General features: G+C 37.4%; 1 protein-coding gene across 2 annotated transcripts in view; it reads left to right on the top strand.

Moving 5' to 3' along the window:
* LOC136025899 (uncharacterized) overlaps window positions 1–20,418 on the top strand; it is a 120,250-nt gene that overhangs the window by 24,618 nt on the left and 75,214 nt on the right. Inside the window, exon 1 of one of the 2 annotated variants that reach the window (XM_065701953.1) lies at window positions 5,652–5,846. The exons of the other annotated variant lie outside the window; for it this stretch is intronic. Within the exon in view, the coding sequence (XP_065558025.1) occupies window positions 5,747–5,846 (100 nt within the window). The 5' untranslated portion in view covers window positions 5,652–5,746. Of the gene's footprint in view, window positions 1–5,651; window positions 5,847–20,418 lie in introns of those variants that run through there. 2 annotated transcript variants of the gene reach the window in all.

The following is a 20,418-nucleotide window of genomic DNA, read 5'->3' as shown; positions in this document are numbered from 1 at the left end:
CTCCCAAGCAAGATCCCCCCTCCCCCAGACAATTCCACCCCTGCTGAAAATTCCCCATAAAAAACTCCTTTCGGCAATTACTCCTGGAAAATTGTTTTTAACCTAATTTCATTTGGAAAAAAAGACTTGTTTTTTTAAATTTTTAATGGTTTTTCAAATTATACCAGAAATCCTCCCTCCGTGGACAATTTTCCTTAGAAATTCACCTCACCCAATGTTTCAATGGAAGGTTTCTCCCCGTAAAATTCACACATTGAGAATTTTTCCTGCGTAAAATAATTACCCCTATGAAAATATCCCCCAGACAACTTTAACTCCTTTGAAAATTTTACCTGGGCTTTTCCCCTGGAATATTTTCAAATATAAAATTGAATTGGGCAAAGAGAAAGTAGGTCAAATTAAATGAATTTCGTATAATAATTTCCATAAATTTCCCTGTGTATAGTTTCCCTTGGAAAGTTCATCCCCGGAAACTTTCCTCTTTGCGGAAAATATTCCCCTAGGAAAATCCCCCGCAGAAAGTTCCCTCCATAGAAAAAGCACCCCCCCCCCCCATTAATGTCTGTTTACTTTCCAATAACAAATACTATGTGTTAACACTGGACAAATTTCATAATTTACAACCCTCTCCCCAGGGACTTACAGGGCCATGTCATCCCCAGAGATATGCTTACTTGACCTGTCAACTAAATTGATCAAAATGGTTACCTCAAAATGTTGATCAGATGATTTCGGGGAAAAGGAGCGTGGGAGGGAGGGGAATTCTAGTTGCCCTCCGATCGTTTTGGTCACAAAAGGGGAATCTAGAAATGTAATTTCCGTTTGAGCAAGCCCTCTCCCGATCTTATATGACCATTGGCTCGATACGATCACCCTGGCAAAAAAAAAACCAACAGAGCTAATAAACACACATTCGTGACCTTTCTTCTGGCAAAAATTACAAAATTCCACATTTTTGCAGATGGGAGCTAGAAACTCTTGCAGTATGATTTTCTGATATGTCGAATCTGATATTGCAATTTTTTAAGATACTTTGACTTTTTAGGGGCGTTCCCACTCTGTCTAAAAACTATTTCTGTATAGATTTTCATACAAATTTTCTGAGACTCGTAGCTTTTGATGGGTACAAGAAACTTGATGAATTTTATATATCTGGAGTTGGCATAAAAGCCAATTCATTTGATGTATCTATTGTTATCAAGATTCGGTGTTTTCGAGTTTCGGTTGTTATTGGGCTAAGTTGTGTCTTACTTACAGATTGTTACAGCGAACTATTTGATTAACTGATCAGCCTTGGAATACACTTTCAGAGAGGACATTGATGGCGAACATGGAAAATAATTTTATGAAGAGTTCGTATAGGTATTTCTGAGACCCATCAAGGAGGCACACTCGTGCCTCTATAAAGAGGCGACCCACGACAATGTTAAGCGATCTTCGGTTCCAGTGGTCGCAGAGGGATGGGGAGGGATGCATTTCGTAGCCCGAGCTCCAACTAAGAAACCTGCAAAATTTCATCCCCCTCCAACTTTTCCTTCATGGGGAAAATCTGGCCGAAAGTTTCGACCCGTCAACCCCAGCCCCCCTTTAACGTTGTCCGATCGGGCTGAAATTCACAAGTTAAGGTCCCCTAGGGCCCAGGAGCTTATCCGCGAAATTTCAGCTCGATCCGATAACTCCTTTCCTGTTTTCCAGAAACCACGCATAACCACTTAAAATTCATTTTCTTTTTTTTCTAGACGCCTACAGGTCACATCCGACATCGGATCTGGGTGTACGAAGACTCATTCGATGCGGAATTCTCCGAGTAATTTTCCTGGAAAGTTTCGTAGGAAAATCTTAACCCCCCGAAAGTTTCGACCCCCCAACCCCACCCCACTCCCTTTTAACGTTGTCCGATCGGGCTGAAATTCACAAGTTAAGGTCCCCTACGGCCCAGGAGCTTATCCGCGAAATTTCAGCTCGATCCGATAACTCCTTCCCTGTTTTCCAGAAACCACGCATTAGCTACTTAATTAACGCATTTCTCTCCATAAGAGCCCATGTTAATTTGCAATTTTTAAAAGTTATTGAGAAGTTATATTTACACACATGCAAGTGATTAACTCAGTCGGTAGAGCGTGGGACTTATAATCCTTGGGTCAAGGGTTCAAGTCCCTTACGGGCGGTTTTTTTCACAACATCAAAAAATTTTTGATAACACCTGGACAGCTTATCATTTGAGAGATAACAGAATATTAGCTTCTTATGAGCAAAAGAAACATTTCGGTCATTCTATCTATTTTTTTTCTATTTTATACAATGATTTAAAAGCGGGGGGGTTTCCTCTCCTAATTCCTGTACGAGGAGTACAGGAATTATTAAATTACATCCACCATGGATTGTAGAAAAACGTACAGAATTAATATGAAAAAAAATTAAACCTGTAAAAAAGAGTCTTTAAAAGCGGGGGGTTTGCCTCTCCTAATAGTCTTCTTATAGTCCTAATAGTCTAATAGTCCCATGTTAATTTTTGAAATTCTTAAAAGTTACGAATATCAACATTCAAGTACATCAAAATAATCAGCTCGGCACGGCGAGAATGACTGCAAACATCATAAAAATCCAGCTCCATTCCAGAAATGCACGAGTTGACTGGAGCTGTAAGATACATGTCCAAAAGAACTGACTTTTGACCCTGTTGGGGACTTTGCAACTGGGGCAATCCTCAGCGATGTCCGAAATAAGTGTGATATAAATGTGCTTTAAGTATATATTTTATAGCCTTTAAGTGCTCATTGCCAATTTTTAGGTGAATTTTCAAATGTTTTTAAGAAGTTTAAGTTTTTCTCGATTTAATGAAACGTGGATATTTACTTATTTTATATAAATAGTTGCTAAATAAGATAAATAATATATAATTTACTATAATTACCTAAAGATGTTTCCTATATGAGAAGGCATTTTTAGAATAAATTCTTTATTATAGGCTTTTGGACGTAGCGATCAAAATAAAAGTGTATAATTTTGTTAACACCTGGACTGCTTATCATTTGAGAGATAACAGAATATTAGCTTCTTATGAGCAAAAGAAACATTTCGGTCATTCTATCTATTTTTTTTCTATTTTATACAATGATTTTAAAGCGGGGGGGTTGGGGGGCGGCAGCCACCCAACTTCCTCTCCTAATTCCTCTACGAGGACTACAGGAATTATTAAATTACATCCACCATGGATTGTAGAAAAACGTACAGAAATAATATGAAAAAAACTTCGTTTTCTTAAAGAGTTAAAGAGGCTGCGTCCCAAAGTCGAACCTTAAAACGTACAGGAATTAGAAGAGGCAGTTGGGGGGCTGCCGCCCCCCAAACCCCCCGCTTTTAAAGACTCTTTTGTACAGTTTTTTTTTTGTGGGGGGACTTCATTGTTACTAATTACTAGTTTCGGCGCAATGGTTCTCCTGTCCTCTTGTGTTTAACATTTTTCGAAGTTATTCCATTATTCATTCATTTCAATTTTTTGTTTATTAAAAGAGGGCCTTTCCGAAGCCAAGAGCGGGGGGTTAGCAAAAAAACAAAAAAACGTGTACAAAAGAGTATTTAAAAGCGGGGGGTTTGGGGGGCGGCAGCCCCCCAACTGCCTCTTCTAATTCCTGTACGTTTTAAGGTTCGACTTTGGGACGCAGCCTCTTTAACTCTTTAAGAAAATGAAGTTTTTTTCATATTATATTACAATACATCCCCGACTTAAGTGGATCCTTTTTTCTTGAAACTAAAGACTCCCTACTGGAAATCTGGAGAGCCGTGATAGATGCAGCTGCTGATGAAGCTTGCTTTCCATTGACTACCGAAACTCCACCATGTGCTCCCTACAAACTGGGTTGATTCAGTTGTGGCTGAATCACAGGGACTGTGACGACACTTGCATCTGTTGATACAGATTCCAGTAAGGCCTAATCCATGTCTTTAGCTATTTTACTCTCAACTTGGAGATGACTGTCATACTTAATACACAATTTCTAGAAATGTCAATTGAGGTATGTGGCAATCCTGACCTGACCTGGAGTGTGATCTGAGCAAGGCCTATAAGCATAGAAGATAATTTATAGCTAAGACTTTTGGAGGTTCTCAGCAACATTTTAGAGTCCACCCGCACTAAATGTAGTTTAAGAACAGGCCTTTGTAAACTTATAGTTACAGCTGTGCATACTGTGTATCAGCATATACATTATATATACATTATACATATACATATATACATTATTCATCTTTTCGACCCTTTGCGAAATAAGTTTCTATATTGGATATTTTCTGCTGGACGTTCACCGGTAGATACCGGAAAAGCTGAAAGAATATCGTTCCAGATATCGATATTTAGGTTTCGGTGTCGATATTTGGTGCGATGTATCGATGTCTAATATCGCCCAGCACTACTCGTAATGCGTCATAAAACGTTAAACGGAGCTTCAGTCTTGACTTGATGAAATACAGTTCTGTCTTAAGTGATTTTAAATAAATTTTTATGTAGAATAGCCTATTATATAAACAATGGGTTGAAATGTTGACAATAATGGAACGAAACAAGATAATCTGATTAGTGGAAACTCATCGCAAATTATAAAGTAATAATTTTGTTGTTTGGTCGGTAGTTGTGTATTATACCGCTAAATACTCGAGTTTATGATGTGTAAAACTCGAGAACAAACCGGTTTTATCTGTCTGTATTAAGAAACAACTAGCTTACGCTCAGCGGGAAAAAAAGCGGCGAGTGACAGAATATATCGGACTTATATAATTTGGGATATATATTTGCACATAAGCTGGGGTGGAGGTTAGGTTAACCTGAACCCCGCCCCCTTAATGTGCAATTATATAGCCCAAATTTTTTCCTAAAGTATTTTTTTCATCATATTTTGGATATTTTTAATTAGGATTAACCTAAACTTCGATTATTGAGTGTTTGTGGTATAATACATAAGCACCGTTTGGTGTTTTGTTTTGCATATATGCAGCATTTTCCTACTGATTTGTCATCAAAAGCTGGCCGATAATTCTTATTTGAAAAGAAAACAAATTAATGTTTTAATAACTGATTATGACTGAGCGTTGTGAATAGCGCATTATAAATTGTAATGCATAGAGCCGTGTTGTAATTGTATTAGCATTGGGCCGTATTGTATACTTTAACTGTTGAGCCGTAATTTAAGTTCTTACCCTCTTCCCTTGTTGATGGGAGAATTTCATGACTCATTCAGTATTGCGGCCCATACTTATAGATATACTTATACTTGTAAATATACTTATAATACACTTATATTATATAATATACTTATAAATAGTAGAGCCGCAATTAAAGTTCTTACCCTCTTTCCTTGTTGATGGGAGAATTTCATGACTCATTCAGTATTGCGGTCCATACTTATAAATATGCTTATACTTGTAAATATACTTATAATACACTTATATTATATAATATACTTATAAATTGTAGAGCCGTAATTTAAGTTCTTACCCTCTTCCCTTATTGATGGGAGAATTTCATGACTCACTCAGCATTGCGGTCCACGCTGTATTGTTTATCATCAGAACGGCATGTCGATTATAAGGATGTCTGCTTTTAACACGCCTTGCGCAAGTCCTCCTTGTCTGATTTGTTTCTTTGGCGGAATGTCAATTAAAACTTAGGCACCCGTTCCGAAAGTAAGGTTTTGTGTGTGATACAGGTGTCTGAGAGAAGATTCAAGATAGAATTGAGAGGAAGTTGGAGATGGGGGTGGCCACTCAGAATGACAAAAGGTCGCCAAGTGATGCAATGAACAGTTTAGCCCCTCCTCCTAAGAAAAAATGGATACAACAACATTACGCTGGTAGGAACTTTTATTATGATTTAACTATGGTTTCCTAAGGGGTGTATGCGCCAACACTGGAGGTGCTCATCCACCCTTTTTTGGTTCATCGTCATTAACAAAAGATTTGTAACCTACTATTCGATTTGGATTCAATACTTTTGATTATAATCATAGCAGATGTGTCCTAGCCCCTCCCCCTCCCGTAAAGCCTGAATTCCGTCATTGGCTGTATAAGCCTACAAGTATTTCCTGATATTTTATTTGCATTATTTTGCACTTAGGCCTATTTCTCATTGACAGTTGGCCGATAATGCCGATTTGAATATAAGATGCCACAAATCAACCAACTTCTATAACCTATAGTCTAAGGATAATATCCAAACAGTGAGGGGGGGGGGTAGAATAGGATTCACGTTGAATCGTTGCAGCTATAATCGTTTTGCTGTTGTTTCAGCTAGTTCAGATAGTACATCTTACCCTAAAAGTACCACCATGCCTTTTGGGGTTTTAGGGGCATGTAGCGAAGTAGGCTCTTATGATGGTTTTATGGCGTGTGTAGACGTTAAAGAAAAAATAAAATCCTCTAAGTATGAAATAGCCAGTTCCGTTATCAGTTTTCTATAGGAATTATAATAGGCCTAGTCATAGTCTATTTTATTCAGGGAGTATTTTATGCTCCGACGATTTTCGCAAACATCTCTTCAAATAGTGTAGAAGGATTTTCTTTATTTTTTCCTTAAGGTCGGGGAGCAATTTTGATCCCGATTAGGGAGAAACAATTAGTTTTGATAAACTTCTAGATTAACAAACAGTTGACCTGAATCCAAATGTAACATCTGATTTTGTTACGAATTTACTTTACCCCCCCCCCCACCCCTAATGGTCAGATACTTGCCATGAGTTGCATATATGGAGTGGATTTTTATTCTTTTAATAAAGCGTTAAATCAACTTCAAGATAAGAGTGACTTCAGGATGAAATACTGATTCTAAAATTATATCTATTCTTAACAATTTCAATTTTCAGATAATCTAGAATTTTATCCTAGTTGAGATCCTCTCAAAGATCAACAAAAAGCTCTGTGAGTGTTTGAGACCTACCAATGACAGCTAGTTCATACAAAACCCTCAAATTGAAAACATTTTTAAACAGCGTTTCTGAACAGTTTATCTTTAACCTATAAAAATTTAGGCAATGTTAAAAAAGAAATTTATGAGTGAGTTTCTTATTAAGGGGCTCAACTCCCACAAATAAAGTCGATTACTTCATATATTCCATTAAGTTTCGCTTTATTACATTGGAATTTGATCCAGTCAAAGTGTGATTTTCCCCATATCTCTCCACAAACATCAAAACTCAGACATGTTTTGGAGGGGACAAATCGGAATAGTTTTCCCTCCTGCCTTTTGATTTTTCTGTGGGTATTTGTTTTGCAGGCTAGTTGTTTATTTGGAACTTTGCTCGGTTAGCATTGAACCTACATGAGGTTTTCTAAGTAATTGTAACTGGATAACTATGGAGAAAATGTTAATTTATGGGAAATCATGATCTATGCTACATGAGCGATTTGGTTTGTTTCCAATTTTGAGAATGTCTAACCCCGAAAATGGCACTACCCTGAAGAAGAAAACGTTTGTTATATGTTTCTTTGTTGTAGAGCCAATGTTGCAGCCCTCAAAAAACTCGAGGAAATTCATTTTTCCCTTGGGTTTTGCCATCTTCCTCCCCTTAGACCCCAAATAAAATGTTCTATATACCAATGTACCCTGTATCCTAGTCAAAACATCTGTTTCGTATGTTACTGGCATTGTTTTAATGAATATATATATATATATATATATATATATATATATATATATATATATATATATATATATATATATATATATATATATATATATATATATATATATATATATATAATTGCTTCGTTTTTTGGGAGTGGGAAAAGAGGAGGTTGCCCCTACTCATTAATTTGGAAAGAAATATTGTAAGGCAGATGTTGCAACATTTGCGCAAATGTTGTCACTATCAATTTGATATTCTTATAAGGGCAAGGTAGGACAGCATTATTTTATGTGTCATGCTTCATATAAAATGAAGTTCCTGAGTTAGATGAATAAGGGTAGTGGCAATTGAAATTGAATTAAGTTGAGACTAATATTATCAAACAGTTCGTGGTAACGAACTGTAGTAAGGAGCGACCCGGCTCAATAGCAACCAAAAATCTAAAAAATGGGGTTTTAATATCAATAGCTACATCAAGAGAATCGCATTTTAATGCTGATTTTAAATATATAAGTTTAATCAAGTTTAGTCTTACGAATCAAAAGTTACGAGCCTGAGAAAATTTGCCTTATTTTAAAAAATAAGGGAAAACAACCCCTAAAAGTCATAGAATCTTAACGAAAATCACGCTATCAGATTCAGCGTACGAGAGAACCTTACTGTAGAAGTTTCAAGCTCCTATCTACAAAAAGGTGGAATTTCGTATTTTTTGCCAGAAGACAAATCACGGGTGCGTGTTTATTTATTCTATTTTTGTTTGTTTGTTTGTTTTTGTTTTTTTTTTCTTCCCAGGGGTCATCGTATCGACCAAGTGGTCCTAGAATGTCGCAAGAAGGCTCATTATAACGGAAATGAAAAGTTCTAGTGCCCTTTTTAAGTGACCAAAACAATTGCAGGGCACCTAGGCCCCCTCCCACGCTTATTTTTTCTCCAAAGTCAACGGATCAATATTTTGAGATAGCCATTTTGTTCCGCATAGTCAAAAACCATAATAACTATGTCTTTGGGAATGACTTACTCCCCCACAGTCCCTGGGGGAGGGGTTGCAAGTTACAAACTTCGGCCAGTGTTTACATATAATAATGGTCATTTGGAAGTGTACAGCGTTTTCAGGGGATTTTTTTTTGGTTTTGAAGGTAGGGTTGAGGGGAGGGAGCTATGTGGGAGGATCTTTCCTTGGAGAAATATGTCATGGGGGAACAGAAATTCAATGAGAAGGGCGCAGGATTTTCTAAGATTACTAAAAAAAAACAATGAAAAAATAAACATGGAAAAGTTTTTCAATTGAAAGTAAGGAGCAGCATTGAAACTTAAAAACGAACAGAGATTATTATGCATATGAGGGGTTCTAAAAATACTGTAGGACAAAGCGAGGTATTTAGGAGGAGATAGATACCTCGCTCTTTATGCTATAGTGATTTCAACTATTTATTCTACGCCCATTCGGATTCAGTGGTCATTCTTAAAGAATTGGGACAAAACTTAAGATTTAGTGTAAAGAGCGAGGTATTAACGAGGGGACAAACCCCCTCATATACATAATAAAAATTTAAGAATATTACGTAAGCTAATTCTTAAGTTACGTATATTTTTTACTGAAACCGAAAAAAAACTAGACTTTCCCTACCCCTTATTTCTCAAAATCGTCTGATCAAAACTAAGAGAAAGCCATTTAGCCTAAAAAGGAATTAAATGCAAGTTTCATTTTAATAATTCATGTCTGGAGAGCCAAAATCAAACATGCATTAATTCAAAAACGTTCAGAAATTACATTAAAAAACTAGTTTTTTTTTTAACTGAAAGTAAGGAGCGACATTAAAACTTAAAACGAACAGAAATTACTCCGTAAATGAAATTGGCTGTCCCCTCCGAAATCCCTCGCTTTTTACGCTAAACTTTGACTCTTTGCCACAATTCTGCTTTTTAAAATAATTAAAAGCTTTAGCGTAAAGAGCGAGGGATTGCGGAGAGGACAACCCATTTCATATACAGAGTAATTTCTGTTCGTTTTAAGTTTTAATGTCGCTCCTTACTTTCAGTTAAAAAAAACTAGTTTTTTTAATGTAATTATCGTAAAAGAAATGTACTCTCTGGCCTGGTTATTTGTTTTGCTTGTTATAGAAATGAAGCCTGAGGGTGAAATTGTATCATGTTTGCCTACAGAACAATGCTTAATCAACTTTTATTTGTGTTTATCAATCATCAGTCATGTTTTGGTTTCGTTCTAGTGGTAATATCGTGGGTTACTTTATTGCAAAAGTTCCCGCAATTATTTTTGTATTGTTACCTCATGGTTGTTGTAATTTACAATTGTACCTGCAGTTTGTCTTTTTCCTAGCATTACCTATGGTTCAAGGGTATTTAAAGCGGTGAAAAATATTTGGCTTGACACAATGCCTCAAGCACTGCACAAACCGGAAAAACGGCTATGAAATTTTCGCATAATATAGACTTAATTCTAACCGTTGGCTATCCACTACACAAATTCTATGGTTTTATTTTCTTCTTAAAAAATATGGGAATTTTGTCTTCTAAAATAAACCATCAATCTTTGGTCGCTCTCTGGTTCTCAACCGTTACTTTATGTGTTAGTGTGGCCGCTAGTTATCGGTGATATTATAAACACTCGAAAAGTGAAGTTTGGCTAGTGCTAATGAAATAAAACAAAATATGATAAAAATATAATGTTTTAGTAACAAAACTATGAAAACAACCTCCAAGAATTATGGAAGCGGAGGGGGGGGGGCTATGCCCAGATTGCAGTATATTAAATACGTAACCTAACCTAAATCTCGGTGCCTTTTCGCACGTCAACCTTTATTTATATTAAATAAAAAAAAAGGTTTTTTTTAACTGAAAGCAAGGAGCGACATTAAAACTTAAAACGAACAGAAATTACTTCGTATATGAAAGAGGCTGCTTCCTCATCAGCGCCCCGCTCTTTACGCTAAAGTTTGACTCTTTCTCTCAATTCTTCTTTTTAAAACAGTAAAAAACTTCGCACCTCAACCTTTATTTATATTAAATAAAAAAATAACTAATTTTTTTAGCTGAAAGTAAGGAGCGACATTAAAACTTAAAACGAACAGAAATTACTCCGTATATGAAATGGGTTGTCCCCTCTGCAATCCCTCGCTCTTTACGCTAAAGCTTTTAATTGTTTTAAAAAGTAGAATTGTGGCAAAAAGTCAAACTTTAGCGTAAAGAGCGAGGGATTGCAGAGGGGACAACCCATTTCATGTACGGAGTAATTTCTGTTCGTTTTAAGTTTTAATGTCGCTCCTTACTTTCAGCTACAAAAATTAGTTTTTTTTTATTTAATTTCTGAACGTTTTTGAATTAATGCATGTTTGGTTTTGGCTCTCTGCACATAAATTATTAAAATGAAATTTGCATATTAATTCCTTTTTTGGCTAAATGGCTTTCTCTTAGTTTTGATCAGACGATTTTGAGAAATAAGGGGTGAGGAAGGAGGCCTAGTTGCCCTGTAATTTTTCGGTTACTTAAAAATGCAACTAGAACTTTTAATTTTAACGAACGTTTTTATTAGTAAAAAATATGCGTAACTTAAGAATTAACTTACGTAACAAACTTTCATAGCCTTATATTTTTATTATGTATACGAGGGGGTTTGTACCCTCGTTAATACCTCGCTCTTTACACTAAATCGTAAGTTTTGTCCCAATTCTTTAAGAATGACCCCTCAATAGGAAAGGCCGTAGAATAAATAGTTGAAATTACTAAAAATACTTTAGCATAAAGAGCAAGGTATTTATCTCCTCCTAAATACCTCGCTCTTTATGCTAAAGTATTTTTAGAACCCCTCATATGCGTAATAATCTCTGTTCGTTTTAAGTTTCAATGCTACTTCTTCCTTTCATTTGAAAAAACGTTTTCATGTTTATTTTTCATTGTTTTCTTATAGTAATGCTAGAGAATCCTGCGCCCTTTTCATTGAATTTTTCTTCCCCCATGACAGATTCCTCCAAGGAAAGATCCTCCAACATAGCCCCCTCTCCTCAGCCCCACCCCCAAACAAAATAAAATCCCCCTGAAAACGTCTGTACACTTCCCAATAACCATTACTATATGTAAACACTGGTCAAAATTTGTAACTTGCAGCCCCTCCCCCAGGGATTGTGGGGGAGTAAGTCATCCCCAAAGACATAGTTACTATGGTTTTCGACTATGTTGAACAAAATGGCTATCTCAAAATTTTGATCTGTTGACTTTGGGAAAAAAATGAGCGTGGGAGGGGGCCTAGATGCCCTCCAATTTTTTTGGTCACTTAAAAAGGGCACTAGAACTTTTCATTTCCGTTGGAATGAGCCCTCTTGCGACATTCTAGGACCACTTGGTCGATACGATGACCCCTGGGAAAAACAAAAAAAAACAAACAAATAAACACGCACCCGTGATTTGTCTTCTGGAAAAAAAATACAGAATTCCACATTTTTGTAGATAGGAGCTTGAAACTTCTACAGTAGGGTTCTCTGATACGCTGAATCTGATGGTGTCATTTTCGTTAAGATCCTACGACTCTTAGGGGGTGTTTCCCCCTATTTTCCTAAATAAGGCAAATTTTCTCAGGCTCTTAAGTTTTGATGGGTAAGACTAAACTTGATGAAACTTATATATTTAAAATCAGCATTAAAATGCGATCCTTTTGATGCAGCTATTGATATCAAAATTCAATTTTTTAGAGTTTTGGTTACTATTGAGCCGGGTCGCTCCTTACTACAGTTCGTTACCACGAACTGTTTGATAAATATTGTTCACCAGAAACCCCTGTTTGCCTCGAGAGTCAAAGGAATTGTCTTGTTGGAGTTGCTTGACTAGTTTTTGTCTTAAAATAGCGTCACAAACTCTCAAGTGTTTATTATATAGCCGATGAGTACCATGTGGCCCTCCAAATCCTTAATACAAAGTGCACATCACCTTCTGAATTATAAATTCTTGGAAGATTGGACTAACAGTAGCTACAGTTTCAGAGTCGAGAGTTCAGTAAGCACGTTCTTATGTTGGTGATTTCGACCATAGGCTTCTGAGGGTGCAGATTCTCGTGGGTACGATCTTGCAGTCAACATTTTTAACTGATGTAGTTCAAAATTAGTATTGCCATCTAGTGGTAGTGGCACTCGTCTATTATACCGACCAAACTCAAGTTCTTATTCTGAATAAAACTGGTTTTTCCATCTGCATTCAGTTATAATTAACTTGGCCTGAGTGAGGCCATAATAAATTATTTTGTAGGTATATTTTGATTAAGTGTTTAGCATATAGATTTGATCAGGTTAGGTATTTCATATAATGCGTTCTGGGCGGCCTGTTTTCCATAGTCCTCTGTTTTAGTTTCAATAATTTCGTTACTAAATTATCATATTTTCATCAGATTTTCGTATATTTCATTATGATTAACCTGACTTACACTTCCTGAGTGTGGTCGAGATAATAGACAAGTCCCGTGATAGCTTCAAGGACGTGGCACGTAAAAGCAGCGAAAATTTTCTGAAATGCTCAGGGGTTCACGTTAAAATTGGCCAAAAAATTTCAAACCGGCCAAAAGTGTGATTGTAGATCTTTTTTTTTGTTAAGTTTTTGAGCATCTGGAATGAAGTTGTATTTTATCCCAATATATTGCAAAATTCTTGCCACTGAATAAACGTAGTCAAGTTTCAAATAAAGTCGTTCACGGAAGTCTATTTTCTCTCATATAGTAATTTCCCGCCATTTTTCGTAAATAACGTAAAATTCAAAAACCAAGCTACTTTAGTTTTATTAAAAACCGTTTTTATGACTTAAAAATAACTTTTGATCTAGATCTACGATAACATAGGATCTGGTGTCAGATTTAAAACAGAAGCACTTACTCTGATTGTTCATTGTTACTTGTCTTCTCCCTCACACAGATCTTTGTAAACGCCAAGCGGAGCGCTTTCTTTGTGTTAAGATGGATTACCGGTGACATAGATGGTCCGAGGTAACATAGGACCTGGTGTTAGATTTAAAACAGAAACCCTTACTCTGATTGTTCATTGTTACTTGTCTTCTCCCTCATACAGATCTTTGTAAACGCCAAGCGGAGCGCTTTCTTTGTGTTAAGATGGATTACCGGTGACATAGATGGTCCGAGGTAACATAGGACCTGGTGTTAGATTTAAAACAGAAACCCTTACTCTGATTGTTCATTGTTACTTGTCTTCTCCCTCACACAGATCTTTGTAAACGCCAAGCAGAACGCTTTCTGTTTATTAAGATGCACGTAAAGAGAAAACCTTCCGTAATTATGGTACTTGGTATTAACCAAGTGACATATAGCAATCGCAAATTCTGTCGGTCTGTCTGTCGGTCCCGGTTTTGCTACTTTAGGCACTTCCAGGTAAGCTAGGACGATTAAATTTGGCAAGCGTATCAGGGACCGGACCGGATTAAATTAGAAACAGTCGTTTTCCCGATTTGACCATCTGGGGGGAGGGGAGTGGGGGGCAGGTTAATTCGAAAAAAATAGAAAAAATGAAGTATTTTTAACTTATGAGCGGGTGATGGGATCTTGATGAAATTTGAAGTTTGGAATGATATTGTGTCTCAGAGCTCTTATTTTAAATCCCGACCGGATCTGATGACACTAAGGGGAGTTGGAGGAGGGAAACCTAGAATCTTGGAAAACACTTAGAGTGGAGGGATCGGGATGAAACTTGATGGGAAAAATAAGCACAAGTCCCAGATACATGATTGACATAATCGGGACGGATCCGGTCTCTTTGGGGTAGTTAGGGGGGGGGGGGAATTCTGAAAAATTATAAAAATGAGGTATTTTTAACTTACGAACGGGTGATTGGATCTCAATGAAATTTGATGTTTAGAAGGATATTGTGTCTTAGAGCTCTTATTTTAAATCCCGACCGAATCTGGTGACATTGGGGGGATTTGGGAGGGGAAACCTAAAACTTGGAAAACACTTAGAGTGGAGAAATCGGGATAAACTTGGTGGGAAAAATAAACACAAGTCCTAGGTACATGATTGACATAGACGGAACGGATCCGCTCTCTTTGGGGTAGTTGTGGGGGGGGTTATTTCTGAAAAATGAGTTATTTTTAACTTACGAATGGGTGATCGGATCTCAATGAAATTTGATATTTAGAAGGATATCGTGTCTCAGAGCTCTTATTTTAAATCCCGACCGGATCTGGTGACATTGGGGGAGAGTTGGGAGGGGGAAACCTAAAACTTGGAAAACACTTAGAGTGGAGGGATCTGGATGAAACTTGGTGGGAAAAATAAGCACAAATCCTAGATACATGATTGACATAACCGGAACGGATCCGCTCTCTTTGGGGTAGTTACGGGGGGGGGTTGATTCTGAAAAATTAGAAAAACGAGGTATTTTTAACTTACGAACGGGTGATCGGATTTCAATGAAATTTGATATTTAGAAGGATATCGTGTCTCAAAGCTCTTATTTTAAATCCTGACCAGATCTGGTGACATTGGGGGAATTTTGGGGTGGGGGAACCTAAAATCATGGAAAACGCTTAGATTGGAGGGATCGGGATGAAACTTGGTGGGAAAAATAAGCAGAAGTCTTACATACGTGATTTACATAATTGGAACGGATCCGCTCTATTTGGGGGGGGGGTTAATTCTGAAAAATAAGAAAAAATTACGTATTTTAACTTACTAAGGAGTGATTGGATCTTCATGAAACTTCATATTTAGAAGGACCTCGTAACTCAGATCTCTTATTTTAAATCTCGAACGGATCAAGCGTAATTGGGGGTGGGGCAGTTGGGGGGAACGGAAATCTTAGAAAATACTAAAAGCGGTGAGATCAGGATGAAACTGGATGGGAAGAATAGAAACCTGTTTAAGATACGTGACTGACATAACCGAACCGGATGTGCTCTCTTTGGTGGAATTGGGGGGAGGGTAATTTTGAAAATTGAGGTATTTGTAACTTGCGAAAGGGTGACCAGATCTTAATGAAATTTGATATTTAGAAGGATCGTGAGCTTTAAAGTTCTAATTTTAAATTCCGACCAGATCCTGTGACATTGGGGGGAGTTGGAGGGGGAAACCGGAATTCTTGGAAAACGTGAAAATTGGTGTATTTTTATCTTACGAATAGATGATCGGATTCTAATGCAATTTGGTTTTTAGTAGTAACTCATGTCTCAGAGCTCTTATTTCAAATCCCGACCAGATCTTTTGACACTGGGGGGAGTTGGAGGGGGAAATCTTGGAAAAACACTTGGAGGGGAGGAATCGGGATGAAGCTTGGTGGATAGAATAAACAAATGTCCTTGATACGTGATTGACAGAATCGTACTGGATTCGCTCTCTTTGGAGGAGTTGGGGGGAGGGGTTCAGTGATTTGGTGAGTTTGGTGCTTCTGGACGTGCTAGGACGATGAAAATTGGTAGGCGTGTCAGGGAGCTGCACAATTTGACTTGATAAAGTCATTTTCCCAGATTCGACCATCTGGGGGGCTAAAGGAAGAGGAAAAATTAGAAAAAATTAGGTATTTATAACTTACGAGTGGGTGATCGGATCTTAACGAATTGTGATATTTAGAAGGCCATCGTGACTCAGAGCTCTTATTTTAAATCCTGACCGGCATTAAGCCTCTTATTTTCCTTTTAAAATCAATCTATTGATTCATAGAATTTTGTTAGAGCTCATACCATATGATCTCTTGGCTCTTAGCTCTTCTCGCCTCGTCACAAGTGCCATATGAGCTCTTAGTTCTGGTTTTTTCTGGCAGTTGATATCTACCAAGTGAGAAATAGCGATCGCAAATTCTGTCGGTCGGTCTGTCTGTCTGTCTGTCCCGATTTTGTTACTTTAGGCACTTCAAGGTAAGCTAGGACGATGAAATTTGGCTGGCGTATCAGAGACCAGACCAGATTAAATTAGAAACTGTTGTTCCCCCGATTCGACCATCTGGGGAGAGTGGGGGGGACGGTTAAATTGGAAAAATTAGAAAAAATGAGGTATTTTTAACTCACGAACGAGTGATCGGATCTTAATGAAATTTGATGTTTGGAAAGATATCGTGTCTCAAAGCTCTTATTTTAAATCCCGACTGAACCTGGTGACATTGGGGGGGGGAGTTTGGGGGTTGACCTAAAATCTTGGAAAACGCTTGGAGTGGAGGGATCGGGATGAAACTTGATGGGAAAAAGAAGCACAAGTCCTAGATACGTAATTGAAATAACTGGAATGGATCTGCTCTTCGGGGGAGTTGGGGGGAGGATTAATCCTGAAAAATTAGAAAAAAATGATGTATTTTTAACTTAAGAAGAAGTGATCAGATCTTAATGAAGTTTGATGTTTGGAAGGATATCGTGTCTCAGAGCTCTTATTTTAAATCCCGACCGGATCCGGTGACAATGGGGGGGGGACCTAAAATCTTGGAAAACGTGAATGAGGTATCTTTATCTTACGAATGGTGATCGGATCTGAATGAAACTTGATATATAGAAAGGTCCTATGTCTCAGATGCTCCATTTCCAACTCGAATCGGATTCGCAGACATTGGGGTTGAAGGGGGGGGGGAACAGAAATCTTGGAAACCAGGAATCTTGGAAAACGCTAGAGTGGAGAGATCGGGATGAAACTCGGTGGGAAGAATAAGCACAAGTCCTAGATACACAATCAACATAATATGCTCTCTTTGAGGGAACTGGGGGTTGTTAATTTGGAAAAATTAGAAAAATTGAAGTATTTTTAACTTAAGAACGGGTGACCGTATCTTAATGAAATTTGATATTTAGAAAAAACTCATGTCTCAGAGCTTTTATTTCAAATCCTGACCAGATTTGTTGACATTGGGGGGAGTTGGAGGGGGAAACCGGAAATCATGGAAAACGCTTAGAGTGGAGAGATCGGGATGAAACTTGGTGGGTAGAATAATCAAATGTCGTAGCGTAACCGGACTGGATCCGCTCTCTTTGGGGGAGCTAGGGGGGTGGGGTTCAGGGTTTTGGCGAGGTTGGTGCTTCTGGACGTGCTAGGACGATGAAAATTGGTAGGCGTGTCAGGGAGCTGCACAAATTGACTTGATCCCCGATTCGACCATCTGGGGGGCTGAAAGGAGAGGAAAAATTTGTAAAATTGAGGTATTTTTAACTTACGAGTGGGTGATCGGATTTAAATGAATTTTGATATTTAGAAGGACTTCGTGACTCAGAGCTCTTATTTTAAATCCCGATCGGCATTAAGCCTCTGATTTTCCTTTTAAATCAATCTTTTGATTCTTAGAATTTTGCTAGAGCTCATAACATATGAGCTCTTGGCTCTTCCGGTCTCGTCACAAGTGCCATATGAGCTCTTAGCTCTTGTTTGCTTATTGTTCTTCGAAGCCAATAAGCTAGAATTGGAACTTGTACAAATATTCTGGAATCTCCTGTAGTGGTGTGGTATAGTGGGAATGGTCTAATCTTGGTAATACGAGAACCCAAGTTGAACTCAGCTGCAAAAACCCACTGCCGGGTCCAGATTCGGTTGACGAGGTTTTCAGAAAACTTCTTCATACTAGCCCGAACAAGAAGAAGAAAAAGATATTAGCCCTTGGCCCTGTATTGTCGGAGGTTGAATTGATCTCGGCTTGACAATACGGAATCCTAAGCTCGAACTCAACTGTGCAACCCTCTGCAAAGCTCGGAAGTTGATTCCATTGATGAAGTTTTCAATCCAAACAAGAAGAAGAAGTACTAGTACAGACTAACAATACTTGGTAGTTTCAAAGGTTTTATTTGATTTTTTAATATATTTTTTTTTTTTTTTATGTTCCGGCTGTGTTCAATAGAGCTGTTACTATGAATGTCGACATTCATAGGTGAATGTCCGAAATGTCTTTTTTCTCCTTGGATTGGTTCAGCGTTGCCAGTCAACTTTTTTAATTTGAAGCAAGGTTTGATCATGACAGGTTAGGTTAGAACCCATTTTGATACTTATAGCCAGATTTAACCTAAGCTAACATAATCTAACCTAACTTTTAACTTTTACCATCATTACTTGCATAAGACCAAAAAAGCTGATTCGCAAAGCTAGTTGAATCCAAGCAGAGAAAAAGGAATTTCGGACATTCACCGATGAATGTCAACATTAACCGGATTTTGAATATTCACGGAAGCAGAGCAAAATAATTACGCTAACTCAATTTTTCATTGCAATTAACTGCAATAAGCTATGTTGAACGTGGGGTAAACCTTCTGCCCTTGCGTGCTTGCTTTTGTGACTTACTTTTTGTTTGTTTCGTATTTTTCAGACTATATAGCGAATGTCCATTCTCAAGGTCCCAAAACTGTTCTGCTGAAGTTTTAAAGTTCTATTTTTTTATGATTTTTTATTACGAGAAGAGATTGTCAATCAAGTAATGTACTTTTTTTTCTCTCTTTTCCATCAGGGAATTAGGCGTAATCCGAGACAGTGTTTCATTGGAGGTTTGCCAACTTTCCGGAGTCTTCTGACGTAATATAGTCTAAGCGCTTGTTCCAATTTTATCGATAGAAAATTTCTAATCCACGTGGTGAGGTGCTATTTCTAAGGCATCGATGAAAAGCGTGCAGTGGAACTGTCAAATTTCAATAAAATCGTTTTAACCTAGTCAAATACTATTGGAGACTTATAGAATTTCAGAAAAAAAGTTATTTGACCAAAACCATGCAAAAGCAATAATGGAACCATTTTTTGCTTTCTCTGCAAATTTTAAAGAAAAAGTGTAAATAGGAAAACGGCCAAGGGACTCAAGCTGGTCTCTAAGAAAAGAATAAAGGTCGATGATGAAATGTGGGGGCTCACTCAGGTTGTAAACGTTGCCTACCCTCTTCTTCTTGTTAGGATGAATATGGAGAAGCTTTCAAGTAATCTTGCCACCAGAAACAAGTACCGGGCCTTTCATTGTATTGCTGCAGCTTTCTAACTCAGGGTCCTGTATATTCACATAAGCTTTGACAATTATTGGGTATGTTGTGTCCAAGGCTATTCTATATTGCCCGTCAATGCTTTTTTCGTTGACGATCGTGACTGTAACAATAGCTGCAGTTTAGTAAGGAGCGAACCATAGCTCATAATGATTAAAAATTTAAAGACGTGTTTGGAAAAAAAAGGTCAAGTTGGGTTTTTCCTCAAAGATGGCTTAGTAATGATAACTAATGCTGATACTTGTCTTAATAGCAAAATTTTGTTGCGAGAATTTTCCTTGAAGCTCCTTGAAAATGGTGGTGGATGCACCATTGATCCACCATTGAAAATGGTGGTGGTGGTGGATGGAAAATGCACCATTGGAATCACCAAGATAAAAAACACTGAACTGAAGGTTTTAAAATCTTTTAAAATGTAGAAATTTCGTTTTTTGCACAGGTAGCAACGATTTGTCCTTTTCCGACAGTTCGTGGTAAAAAACAGAAAGTAAGAAGTGACTCAGCCCGTTAGCAACCGAAACTCTAAAAAACGGTGTTTGATAACCATTAATGCATAAAACATTGCCTTTTTATGCTAATTCCAAAAATACAAATACAGAAGAGAGAATAATGGGGAATTTTTTTCCCAAAACAGTGAACGAACAAAACCTATTTGAATATTTTGGCCCTATATTTAAGGGCCCTCTTCAGTAAAGAAAATAATAAGTAATAACACCCATACAATGAAAGATACACACTTTTCTTTGCTTATTATTTGTTTATTATTTCCTTTGCTGAAGACGGCCCTTAGATATAGGGTTGAAATATTCAGATAGGTTTTGTTCGTTCACTGTCTTTGGAAAAAAAAGTCCTCATTATTCTCTCTTTTGTATTTATA

The sequence above is a fragment of the Artemia franciscana genome, chromosome 4 (genome assembly GCF_032884065.1).
Source record: "Artemia franciscana chromosome 4, ASM3288406v1, whole genome shotgun sequence".
NCBI classification, from domain to species: Eukaryota; Metazoa; Arthropoda; class Branchiopoda; order Anostraca; family Artemiidae; genus Artemia; species Artemia franciscana.
The sequence above is the reverse complement of the archived record's forward strand: the minus strand, read 5'-3'. Positions and strand labels throughout refer to the sequence as shown.